Source organism: Sipha flava, unplaced genomic scaffold (assembly GCF_003268045.1).
Source record: "Sipha flava isolate LNK unplaced genomic scaffold, YSA_version1 47_pilon_pilon, whole genome shotgun sequence".
Classification (NCBI taxonomy): Eukaryota; Metazoa; Arthropoda; class Insecta; order Hemiptera; family Aphididae; genus Sipha; species Sipha flava.
Genome location: NW_020273276.1, coordinates 921,267 through 935,215, shown reverse-complemented (window position 1 = coordinate 935,215; position 13,949 = coordinate 921,267). Strand labels below are relative to the sequence as shown.

At 29.3% G+C, this 13,949-nt stretch overlaps 1 protein-coding gene and 1 long non-coding RNA gene across 3 annotated transcripts in view; one reads left to right on the top strand and one right to left on the bottom strand.

The window, feature by feature from the left end:
* Window positions 1-1,242: 1,242 nt before the first annotated feature.
* On the bottom strand, window positions 1,243-4,375 carry LOC112689898. Its single transcript, XM_025563774.1, has 2 exons — window positions 3,698-4,375; window positions 1,243-1,864 (listed from the first exon to the last, which is right to left on the bottom strand). Exons 1-2 carry the CDS (start codon window positions 4,118-4,120, stop codon window positions 1,529-1,531), a joined length of 759 nt encoding a protein of 252 aa, XP_025419559.1. The 5' UTR covers window positions 4,121-4,375; the 3' UTR covers window positions 1,243-1,528.
* Window positions 4,376-6,231: 1,856 nt separating this feature from the next.
* Window positions 6,232-13,949, top strand: part of LOC112689899 — a 9,391-nt gene continuing 1,673 nt past the window's right edge. The window contains exons 1-4 of one of the 2 annotated variants that reach the window (XR_003149156.1): window positions 6,232-6,426; window positions 8,162-8,239; window positions 9,742-9,826; window positions 12,600-12,864. This is a non-coding gene — a long non-coding RNA (uncharacterized LOC112689899). Of the gene's footprint in view, window positions 6,427-8,161; window positions 8,240-9,741; window positions 9,827-12,599; window positions 12,870-13,949 lie in introns of both variants that reach the window. The other variant, XR_003149155.1, reaches the window with a different exon arrangement.

Genomic DNA, 13,949 nt, shown 5'->3' with positions numbered 1-13,949 from the left:
TACAGTTATAGGATATTAGTTTTTTCTTTATCCTTTTAAAATAAGTTTAAAAGTTCTGTTTTTCAGTTTATATATTTACAAAATAGTTAGGATTTTAGAAATCATATCTTACTATTTTGAACAATAGTTGGCTATGTTGTAAATGTATAAGACACATGTTATATTTATACTTTACGTTGAGAATATTTATGAAATTATAAATAATGTTGTTAATTAAACGTGCAACAAGTCGTGATACAATTTCGAAATATAATAGGAGCCAATTATGTACCCAATGAACAAAAGATTGGTGATAACAATAAAAAACTCATAAGTTATGCAAACGTGTGCAAATCAATTAAATCGAAAGTTTATACAAGCAAAAATGAACCTACTTTAGAAGATAGAATCTGGTACCTATATATGATTATTAATGTTAATCACTTATTTATAGTTTTAGTAAAATAAAACAGCAATAACAGATTATATTTCAGACTAAGTACTATATTATAATTTAAGAAATATTTTTGATAATTGTAATTATCTGTACACTATTAGAAATATAATTCATTTAGTCTATAAAAGTTAAAGTGAATGTGCGTAATTTTATTCTTCAAAACGGTTTGCTCTCACCGCCTGGGTTCGTTGCTTCCCCGGAATTAGGTTAGTTAAATTTAAAACTAAACTTTGAATAAAATAAAATAAAACGAAAAACTATCATCGATATTGCAATTTACCTTGTTTGCGATAAAAGAACCGAAAAGAAAAAACACATTATTCTATCACAATCTTTTAGTAGACCTTCATTTATTTTTCAGATTATAGAAAATATCTTCGCATGGACCACATTACTTTAACAAAGTTATTAAAAATGATTACACCAAATATAAACAGGTATTTGGATAAGAGAATCAATTTCGCCGACCCAGTGCTTATCGTATACACTACGAAAGTTATTTTTCCAATATATTAACTAACATAGTGCCTATTTCTACGTTGGATAGTATTATCTGAACATATCTAACATATATTTATTTAAATAGTATTAAAAAAAAAAATAATAATAATATATTGTCTAAATCAATCAACTTCACATAAATTGTATTAAAAATTTAAAAACTATTTTAATACACATTTTTAACTTTCATCGAAATTAAAATGCCAAAGGTAAAAAAAATAAAATAATAAACTTAATTACATTTTAAATTATTTCATTACAACTAATTAATAACACTTAAATTATTTTAAACTAAACAGACCAAATGTAAAAATATTTGAATTTACACCATGTTATTATTATTCAACATATTCTATTAATCTAAATATTCTTCAACTAAATTGTGTTGTGTAGTATAGTAATAAAAAAATAAAAATAACACATCTTAATTTGTATACTTAGTGTCGGAAAAATGTTCAGCAAATTATTATAAAATGTTTGTTTATGAAACGTTCAGATACATGTATGTATTTCCCATATATGTTGTGAACGAAGGAATAGTAATGAATTTTAGTTTTCAGACATATGAACTGGCATAGCTTGAACAAATATTTATGGTTTTGAAGAACGTGGACACACACAAGAATGATTGATTCTTACAGAATTACGATGGAGAGTTTTTAAACGAGCTTCGAAAAGGATGTCGGATATTGCCTTTTGAGCAAACAGTTGTTGGTCTGGTTCTAGTTTTTGTAACTCTAATGCCCAAAACTTAGCTAAAATATCACTATCAGATGTAGATTGTTGTAGACGATTGCATGCTAATTCTAGCAAATCATTCATTTTTTGTTTTTCAGAATTTTTCCTTTTTTTTTTTTTTAATGGTTCGTGGGAAATTGAGACAGGAGTTACAGGAGTTTCAGCAGAGCTTGTTGCGAAAATATCTTTCTGTAAATAAAAATAAAACAAAACATTAAATAAATTAACTACAATTATTAGCTACTTGAACACAAAGGTAAAAATAGATCTGCTATTAATTAGTAATGATATTTTATTAGATGTCTGTTTCAGAAGAAAAATTATTACTGAAAACTTCGAGTCGAAATGGAATTTTAATTATTGTTTGAGGCAAATGATGGCAAAACTTAAGGCCGTAACGCGCTAGGCTGGTTAGTATAGCAGATATTTTGTAAGCAGCCGTTCAACGCGTTACCGTATAATATTATTACAATGGCTGTTATACGCTTTCCTTTTTTCCGTCCTAATGTACCCCGAGATGAAGTGATCGGCTTATGTCATATAAAAGTATACCAAAAATTATGAACGCGAATTTTTTTTTTTCGTACATATTAAAACTTTCCAAAATAGTAGCGCAATACTTTTTCGAGTTTTGAAACGTAAGTACGTAAGCAATTTACTCGTGAAAAGGTAACGCAATTGGACACGTGTTGTATCGCGCGGTACCATCAGTCGGTCGGCTCGTGGTCATCGACGGCATAGATCTGCGAACGAACCGATAATTCGGTTCCGATCGAAGCAATTGACGAATTCCAGACGGAATCCAGGATTTTCTTTGGGGGGGAGGTTTGAAAACTGTTTTCCCTAGGGATATTTTTTATAAAATTGCAGTCAGTGATTAATAATAAATTTAAGATAATAGTAAGTAATTTAATACATTAATTTAAATCTAAGACTACTAATTTCTTGTATGAATAAAAATACAAATTATATACTTTCCCTCATATTTTTTAAAAAAAAAAATTTTTTTCTTAGTTCATAAATTATTGATTTATAATATGTATTTTTCCTGATTTTTGGGAGGGGGTTTAAACCACCCCCATGGATCCGCTACTGTTGCCGACATTAGTTTCCTGACCTCAGATTCGATTAGTACATGGTCGTGCCCGGAACTCGATTAGTATATTATATTTTTTCCCGTTCAGGTATTCAAGGACTCGATACAACGAGGAAAGCCATGCAATCGATACCGTGTACGGCAGCGTTTCCCGAATAGTGAGTTCCCACAAACCCACTACCGGGCCATGAAAATATAATACCGGGTCGCAGAATTTAATAAAATTCTCATATCGAATTTGTTATTCATAATTTCATTTGATAATCTGAACCTTTTATTAAAAATAAATGCATTAATACGATTAACTATTGTTTACAACATAAATAATAATTATTGAGATTTTTAACTAGACTTTATAAAAAACCCCTTGAGTACGGCATTTGCCGTGTCTATAAATACAGTATAATAGTATCAAATTAACGCTTCAGTTCTATTATAAAATTCTACGTGGACATTCAAATGTGTTTTGCCTTTAGTAAAATATTTTGATGGGTCACGAAGGGGAAAAATATTAATTACCGGGCCAGCCTTAACAGGAGTTTGGGAAACGGTAACCGTGTTCAGTCCGACAAGCTCATGGTGCGGAACTCCAGCGCGATCGAATAACGGCGAAACGTTTTGCACGCGTCTGCCAGTAAATTAACGCTGAGACGGATAGAATTGCGCGAGGACGTCGACGTTGGCGACTTTGGTCTGCTTAACGACAATGAATTTGCTAAGCGAACACTGTGCGGATGCGTAGAACACGACACGGATATAATTTTTGTAGGATTTAAGCTAAAATGATTTTAACTACCATTTTTTATAGATCCCATCGCCACCGCCAAAATGGGTTTACCACGATCGTTTGATAGTGATAGATAACAAAGAGTGGCGATTAATCGAGTTTTTACTGTATAATTATATAACATTAAATTATTACGTACTGTATTTTCCGAAGTGATGTTTTGCGATTGCTGCATCGATGTATTTAAAAATGTTTCATCTTCATCCGTTGTCGATTTTCCGGTAATCTGAATCTCGTGGTCACGTAAAAATTTAAACTCATCAAAATACCAAACCGATGGCAAGTATATATCGTCGATATCTGCACCTGATTTTTCGCTAGCCAAGACTTTCTTTAACTCACGACGATAATTTGATCTCAATATGTTTATTTTTTTTTTAGTTGTATTAATGTCAGCAGTTGGATCAATTTCTTTTAATTTATTAGTTAATTTCACATAACAGTCATGTTTTAACATCTTATCTTTGTACATTTCACTTTTTATTTTCCACGTTGCAGGTAAACTACGATATAAATGTATAAACTCGCGCCAAAATTCTTCATTGTTTAACTTATTTGTCATTTTTTAACGAATATATAGATTTTACAAGACAAAAAGACACGGCACGTCTCCACGGTTCGACTAATGTATTATACATTCATAGACATATGCGGTCAGTTTCGAATGACAATCAATGTAATTGACAGCCAAAAAATAATACATTTGAATTTTATCAGTTACGAAAATGGACTGTCAGTCATTATCAATCATGCAAATACATGATTAGCCTTGACTGTCAATCACGTTCATTGTCATTTACGACTGACCGTGTACTGTAAAGATTATTGTAATTTTAAGATTTTTATCATATACGGCCGTCGATAACAGTTGTTTGATAAAAGGATTGATACCACTTTACCGACAACATGGTTGTGGTCGAAGCTCTTCATAAAACCACATGAATTATCATTATCACAACAATTCCTTTTTTATTTGTGTGTTCAATTTATTTTTTCATTAGTTTCTATAGCGGTATCCAGCACGTTTTTTTTTAAAAAGTTTTATTGCCCTGGCGTTAAGCACTCAATTCCCAAGCATACAAAAGCGAACTGGTTTTCGACACGTTGTTGTCATAGGCGCACATAGGGGGTGCTTAGCACCCCCAGTTTCCTAGAATATTTATTTCAGTATTTCATCAATAAATTGTAAATTATTATGGTTTATTAGGTTGGACATTTTTTTTTTCCACTATAGACAATAATATATAATATAGTTAACGAATATACGATTAAAACGGTATAATTGTATAATTGCACGTTTTACAGTTTCAGTTTTTGTTTATTAAACTATAAACAGCAATCAAAATATTATAGAAAATCATATTATCTTACTTTATATTCTTATATTATCTATGGTTTACGGTTGGCTACGAAGATATGTTCCATTTATAACTTTGATTATTACTTGTTTTTTAGTAATATTTAACCAGTGGGCTACGCAGAGTTGTGTGCGGAATGACAAATATTATTACCAATCATATAAACGATATGATTCATTACTATTTACATTTTATATACTAGTTCATATTTTTGATATATCAACAGTTAATTTATCTGCAGAAATGCTGATCATAAAGAATAGTCTACTAGCCAAATTTTAATTTGAAGACTTAAAAAATCAATGTAATAAAAGTTCGTTTCCAAATGTTTATAAGCTAGTTCAAGTGGTAATGACAATTCCAATTTCTTCTTCAACGTGTGAACGTTCCTTTTCAGCTATGTAGAGATTTAAAAATTGGTTACGCACTAGTATAGGCCAAGAAAGATTTATTAAGCTATCTACGCTTAGCATTGAGAGAGATATTATTATTATTATTATTATTATTATTATATTACCAATAAAATAGATGGGGAAATTATATTGGAAAAATTTGCATCATCAAACAAGAAATTAATTCTTGTTTAATATATTATTATAACTTATAATTTAATTACTTTTTAATATTCATTAATAAAAATTAAAAATTATGACAACGAAGTTGATTATAGTATTAGGGGGTGGGGGGATAAAGCCCCCCACGGACCTGTGTATTTTAAATTATTCCAGCACCCCTTGAATTCACACACAATGTGCGCCTATGGTTGTTGTGCAAGACTAAGGCCATCAACCAGCAGCCGGTAAAATACACCAGGAAGCCCAGATAGTCGCCGAAAGCACCGACGAAAATGTTTCGCGTACCCGTCCGGCCGCGGATCACCATTGAAGAGAGGAACGAATTGTTCTAGCTGTTCATCAACTACCGGACCACCATGAAGTCTGGCTGTTAAGCGAAAAGCTTACAAATTATAGCCGGATATAAATACGCAACGAAACGTTCGATATCACACTATTCATGGAATAATAATGTGCCTCTCCCGAAACTACATGCTGTTTTACACGTTACCAGTCGGCGTACCAGTCAAAATCGCCAGTAATTGAATGCCAGCGACTGGCAACGTTTAAACATTATCTGCCAACAACTGGAGAAAACCAGCGGGCACTAGTGTGCCAACAGATGGCATGCAGCAGATTGCCAGCAAAACAAATATTTTTGTTTTACTAGCGCGAAAGCTTCCCCCTCCACTATATCGCCACAACGAAAGCAGTTAACTGGCATCGTGTAAACAACAATAGTCACGTGCCGACTACTGGATTATAACAGTGATATAATATTTTATTTATCAATAATAATAGTACACCGTACGTGTGCGTGAAACTACTGAAACTGTGAAAAGTGAACTTCATAACTATATTAAAATATTTTATGACAATGTTTATAATTTATACAAGACGTGATAACGTGTATACTACAACTCGGTACTCGAATTGATAAAATACTACAACCACTGGTAAGCACCTATACTAGTAGCAAGTGGCGTAATTATAGGAGGGGTCTGGGGTTCCTCCCCCAAAAAAATATTTGAAAACGTTAAAAAATAATAATAATTAATAATAATTTATTACGGAAATAAAAATTCCAATTTACATAATATTTGACAAAAAATAAAAGTCATATAATTATAAGTATAAATATGATATTACATAGTACAATAAACTGTAATAGTATAATAATATAATTAAAAGGAAAATCAATAATTAATATAATACAGAAATTATTAGAAGTACATTAAAATAATTTATTTAGATCTAAGAGTGTTGCATGAAAAAAATCTATATTATTATTGCTATTTGCGGCTGACATCAACATATAAGAAGGTGATAAAGATAGGTAGTTTTTTGAGATACTAGGTAATGTTATAATATTGTAAAACATAACATTAGTGATATTACTCATATGTATAATAGCATTAATAATTAGTAAATTAAATTAATTTTAACTATATAATAATATCTTTTGACATTTAATATAATAACAACTCTATCAAAAATAAATAATTGTCTAAAGCGGCAACAATAAACCATAGGATAGTTACATTATAATTATTTAATGAACACATTTCATTTATATCAAAATCACCTCCATATTCCCAATTGATGTCGGCTAGCATCACACAATATAATCAAATAAATGTCAAAAGATAACAACATAAATATTACACTATTAATATTAAGACATTTTCTAAAATTGTAAAAACAATTATAATAATTATCAATAAATGACGGTATGAAGGGCAATCTTGTTAATACTCCAAAGGGCATAAATAGGCCTGTCTCGCCAGCAAGAGGGTCGATCGGTTACTGGTCACCATACAAAGAAGATAAACACGTTTTTTATTGTACGCCTGCGGAGTATTGACGAGACTTGTCAATCATATCTGAGTTTTAAATATTCATAAGTGTGTTCAATTATTTTAAAATATTTTTCAATTCAAGATTTGTATGTTATACGAGAAGTGAAATAAAGGTAAGAATTAAAGAAATTCACTTTTAGGACTATTAAAGTTCATCCAATATTTTATCCTTTTCTGTATTACTACAGTAAGTAAAATGTGGGTTTATTTCTTGAATTAGGAAAATTAATTTTAAAATTTAAACGCTCTATTAATTCAGGACAATCAATAATATTATTTAATAATTTAAGTAAAAACTTGAGTGTAAGTAATTTAAATCTTTTATCCAAAGGCAATATTGTGAAAATATATATTAATAAATATTATTTATTTTTAAAAGACATCATTTTTGATATTTAATCAATATTTCAAATATCAATACATTATTATATTTGTACATGGTTATATTCTAACATGTTCTATAGCCTAATCGTTTTGAAATTTAAATGAGAGTGTATAAAAACTATTACAACATTAACAGACCTCAATATTCCATGGGTTAGTTTTAAAATAAATTGTTGTAAATAAAAAAACATTTAAATTTAAATAATATTTTTGGCGGCATACCGCAACGGGAGCAACGATGAGACAGATATTTTATGTCTAATATTACTTGTCTTATTCTATTTACGTTTGTTAAATATTGTCACTCTTACAAATTATATTTTTTATAATTCCTGATCATTGTATATATTAATACTAATAAAATAAAAAAAATTAATTATTATTTATTTTTCTTTAAATAATAAAGTGTAATTAATTATTTAAATATAATATTTGTTCTTTTTATTAGAGTTAACAGCCGAAATATAGGAATGAAACAAACTTATGAGCAACAATTACTTATCTACTTACTCCCAGGAATAAAACGGTACGTCGTTTTTATTTTGAATAACAACTGTAATTGCAGCAAAATCAATTAAATTTATGTTTTAAGCTTCGAACTATTTTTTTTATATTTAATCCATTAACTTTTTAAACTTAATATAATTAAGTATTCTCTGTTATGTAAATAAGATTTTTCCATTACTAAAGTCAATTTTTATCTTTTCTATATTTATTTAAATTATTATTACTTTAAATTTATAAATTAAATTTCAATTTATTTGGATTGATATTTATTTTTTTTTTTATTTTTAAATATATTTTTGTGTTTCGCCTGCATAAGTAATTTCTAGACCTACTTTCATTGTTTCTTTTGTTTTTAAAGTATTCATTTTTATTAACAATTTAAAGTATAATGTTTTTAATAATATTTATTTATGTGTTTTTAGTATATAAATAATGTTAAAAATTATGACACAATTTATATATTCCCCGGCCTCTAGACACATGAAAACTTTTTTTGGCATACTTCTTTTATTGCGACTGAAAAATATTTAAAAATATGATTTTGCTTTATAAAATATAGAATATTTTCAATATTAAATTCATATTTCAAATAAAAATACATTGTTGTATTCAAGCCAGGATTAATGGAGGGGGGACATGTCTCTGAGCTCACAACGGATATCAAACAATAGTAGGCCCCTAGCGGATAGTAGTTTTTTTTTGTTTTTTTAACTATTTTTTTAGCTCGTATAAAAAACAAGTATACAGCGAGCAGTTCTCAAGCAAATTTAAATAGTTTAATTGTTTTGTGTTCAGAGAGTATTGTATTGGAGGTAATTAATACCGATTATATAATTAAAGGGTTTGCCTTCCAAAAAGAAAGAAAAAATTATTCATACAGATAACATTTTTATTTTTGTATTGAAAAAAACAAGTAATAAATTTATAAATTAGAAAAAAAAATTTTTTTTTGTCTCTGAAATATATTTATGTGTGGGTCATCAATATTTTGATTATGGTTGTGGGCCCCTAAAATTGTTTGGTCCCGGGACCCAAATTATCATAATCCGGGTTTTGTTGTATTTGTAGATAGTTATATTCTAACATACGCTATAGAATAATAATTTTAGTGAAAATCGTTTTGAAACTTAAATGAGGGTGTATAAAAACTTTTTCAACTTTAACAGATCTTAGTATTTCATCGGTTAATGTTATTCATAACTAAAATTAATAATTTTAAATAAAAAACATTCACATTTAAATAATATTTTTTAGCGGCATATTGCGACAGGAGCAACGATGAGACATTCCATGTCCAATATTACCTAATATTATACATAATCTATGTCCAATATTACTTGTCTAATTCTATTTATGTTTGTTAAATATTGTCATCCTTACAAATTATATTTTTTATAATTCCTGTCCATTGTACATATTAATACTAATAAAGTAAAAAAATAAATTATAATTTATTTTTCTTTATTTCTCAAAATGTTATTGAATATTAAAACATTGTATTTATTTTACATATCATTATAGTAAACAGCCGAAATCTAAAAGCTGATCCAGAGTGAAACGAACTTACGATAGACAAACACATACCTACATACTCCCACGAATTCTGGTAAGTCTTTTTCTTTTGAATAACAACTGTAATTATAATTAAATCAATTAATTTTATATTTTTTAGTTACTATTTTATTTTTTTATATTTAATTCATTACCTTTTTAAACTTACAATAATTAAGTATTCTAAGTTATGTAAATAATATTTTTCCATTATTTAAATCAATTTTTTGCATTCAACATTAAATTAAATTATTAACACTCTAAATTTATAAATTTAATAGTATTAGTTATTTTTTTTTATTATTATTAAATACATTTTTTAAATTTCGTCTGCATAAGTAGTCTCTAGACTTTTGGATAGCTCTTTTCATTTTTTTCTTTTGTCATTAAAGCTTTCATTTTTGTCATAATTTAAAGTATAATGTTTTTAATAATATTTACTTATGTTTTCTTAGTACATTAATAATGTTTAAAATTACATTATAAATTATATTTTCCTCGGCCTCCAGGCACCAGGAAAATAAGTCTTTTTTAACGTACTTCTTTTATTGCGATTGAGATGTACCTATTTATAAATATTATTTATTGTTATAAGACATAATTTTAGGTCGTTACCCCAGCACCCGCACTTTCGAAATCATGAATTGTAATAAGCAGTATTATGTACTTATTTTGTACAATTTTGTACAACCAAAATTAAATTTTGTACAACCCCCGAACCTCCCCGAAATACAATTTCATTTTATGGGTGCTGCGGTAACGTTACATCAGCACCCGGATCAACTATTTTTCACAAATTTCAACTTTAAATCGTACAGTATTATGTACTTTATTTTGTACAATTTTGTACAATCCCCAAACCTCCCTGAAATTCAATTTCATTTTATGGGTGCTGCGGTAACGTTACACTAGGACCCGGATCAACTATTTTTCACAAATTTCAACTTTGAACCGTACAGTATTATGTACTTTATTTTGTACAATTTTCAAATCAGAGGCGGCTCGTGGGGTTCATAGAAGTTCGAGTACAAAATTCAAATATTTCCCCTTTATCTATTATCATAGTTTAGTTTTAGTTAGGGGGCAGGGCAAGTTATAATTTTACAAAATTTATTTTGTATATTTTTAAAATTGTTAAAAATATCAATAATATCATCTATTTAATCTAGAATATTTACTTTATGATATACATTAATTAGGCATAATGCTGATAATATATCTTCAGTCATCCTTGAACGAAGCCAGATTTTTAGTCTCCGAAGTGTGGAGAAACTCCTTTCAACCGTCATAACTCTATGGCTCTATCTACATACTTGTGCGTGTCATATAATAGTCATTATAATATGCATTTTTTGTTAACAATATAAATTGTATTTTTATAAATACGGTACAGCCTATAGGCCCCCACCCCGGTTCTAACGCTGTGGTCGGTGGGTTTATATAGACCATCATGGTATGCCGACTATTGTAATCGATATGTTTTCATCATATATTTTAGTATTATTGTTGTGGACTCGGTGTTCTTGGGTAGTCCTACAGTTTGCTACTGGTCCAATAAGGCACTTTACAATAGTTGATTATCATCTTCAATGTGTTAATTAACTATTAAGTGGATAAACAATAAGCTTTACTGACACGGGAATAGTAGTGGTGCGCCATAGGCAATATAGTCGGGCTATATGTTGGTTTTGCTTCGTGTTAGGCCGTCACGCGGCACGGTGTAAGTACAGTAACGAATGCCAACTATGGGTCAATAAATTGTGTTCGTTACAATTTTTATTAAATAAATTCATTTTTACAAATTTCACATTTGTTCTAATTTATGTTCAAAATATATTTAATAATATACAGTCTTAACTTTCTTACGATACATGAATAATGTAACCGGGAATTGATTTTCTTTATTTCTTTTAGCATAGGAACCTCTTTAGCAGTGAAATGTGTAATTGAGAAAACGATTTAAATTAAAGTGGACAACCAATGTCAACTACTTTCCCTCTTCATGTGTGGGTCACAATCAACAGGATCAACTAGATCCTGGATCTAGGATCAAATAAGTGGCTAATCGGGTTCCCAGAATACAATGGGGAATAAAATAATCACATGAATACTAAATATTTAATATGAATAGTTTTAGATCATTATATTTACAATTATGCAAGAGGTCGTTGGCAATAATCGGAATAATTCAAATAAGTTTTTTCAATAAGCCAACGCGGACCCGAAACCTCGTCGATCAAATAATTAGAGTTGGATGGGAATTTGTTGGCAATAATAAGGGCCGTTTTAATTTATATATCCATTGGATATCTAACCGTGACAGATATTCAACGTCGTTGTCATCGTCGCCGTAGCAAAGATCGTTGACCGTGATCGTTTTCGCCGCATTACGGTGGTCGCAGCAATCGTCGCTGTCGTCGTCGATGTCGCCAATATTGGTCACCGTAATCTCGTCCGCTTTTGCCGCCGCCGTCGTCGCCGGAAAGTTAGAACTATCCTTCTCTTTTCAATACTTCTAACTGGATTGATGATATCGATTCGTTGAAAAATGTTTATTGAATGTGTTTGGGGCCTCTTAATTGTGCACGTTGATCTCCGGTGGGTTCGTTTGGATTTGTGCACTTGTTTGTTTTGGCAATGTAAAAGAGCATCTTCGGACCATGTTTTGTTATTATATATATATATATATATATATATATATATATATATATTATTGAGTATTTTAAAAAGTGATATTTCTTCTTCTTTGTTAATTAACTAATTTTTTCTTATCCAAGTACCGAACTATTCTTGTGTTAATAATTTTTTTAATAATTTTTGTTAATAAGGTATTCCGTCGAGACCGAAGATTTTATGTTTACATTAACTAAAAGCTGTTTCGTGGCGTTGGGAAAATGGCATCCACATCGCCCAATTCATACCTATGCATTGCAATAGCCCCAGAAGGGTATTTACGAACCCTTGTGGCTAGTCCTCCAGATTGAAGGTTGATCGATGGGAGAACACCTCATCATCGTAGAAAATTATTTATCAGGAATTTTTCAATCACCTCGAGCAAAGTATGGAATCAAGACAGGAGTTATCAATATTTAAGTATGGTATATCATTTTTATTCACTATGGATTTTCTAGGTAGAGCGGAATAGAACTTGTGTTTTGGCTTTCAATAATAATAAGAATTATAATAAGAATTTAATAATTTAAAATTTGTATAGTGTTGGATATTTTTGTTTTTTTATTAAAAACAGTGTTTTTTCTATGTTAATTTTTTTTGATTTTTTAATTATGTAGTGTTGAATAATAATAATATGTTGACTTTTAATGAGAGACTTTCTTCTTACTATTTGATATAGGAATATTTATTAATCTTTGGCTGTTTTTTTTTTATTATTTTTGCTAAGTATAAGTTTGATGAATTGGCGGCGTTTGATGTTGGATACTTTTTGCCTCTGCTTATGAGTAGTAAATCTTGAATTCTTTTTTTTTTTTTTGTTTGTAGATAGGGTTGACAGCTGTTCATTTGTTTTGGCTTCTAATTGGGAATCTTCTTTTTACGGTTTGGTGTCTTGTTGATTTGTTGTGTTTTTGGATTTTGTTTTAAGATGTTTGATAGGTATTTGTTTGTTGTACTGTTGATGTTTTGGAGTTGTGTATATTTTATGTGTATTTTTATGTTTGGTGTTTCTTAGGTAGTTTTTCTAGGCTTTTTTGTAGGTCGTGTCGAATAGTATCTAAGTCATGGTCTATATTTAGGTATTATCTTTTTACTATTTAATGTCTTGTTGATTTATTGTTCATTTGGTATTTGTTTTAAGACTTTTGATATGTATTTGTTTGTTGTACTGTTGGCGTTTTGGACTTGTATATATTTTATGTGTAATTTTATGTTTGCTGATTCTTACTTCTTTTTGTCTGCTTTTTTTTTTTTGTTCTGATTTGTGTTAGGTATTTGTTTGGTGTTTTGTCTTTTTTTTTGGTGTTTGATATATTTTTTGTCTATTTTGATTTAGGCATTCTAGAATATATTTTGTTTGGTTGTTTTAATTAGGGATGATCAGTTGTTTAACTGTTTTTGGTTCGAGTTAGGGAAGAGTTTTTACTATTATGTTGGTCTGTGTTGTTCTTCTGCCTCTTTTTGTGAATTTTATAGGTATTTGTAATCCCCCAGGGGAACACGTT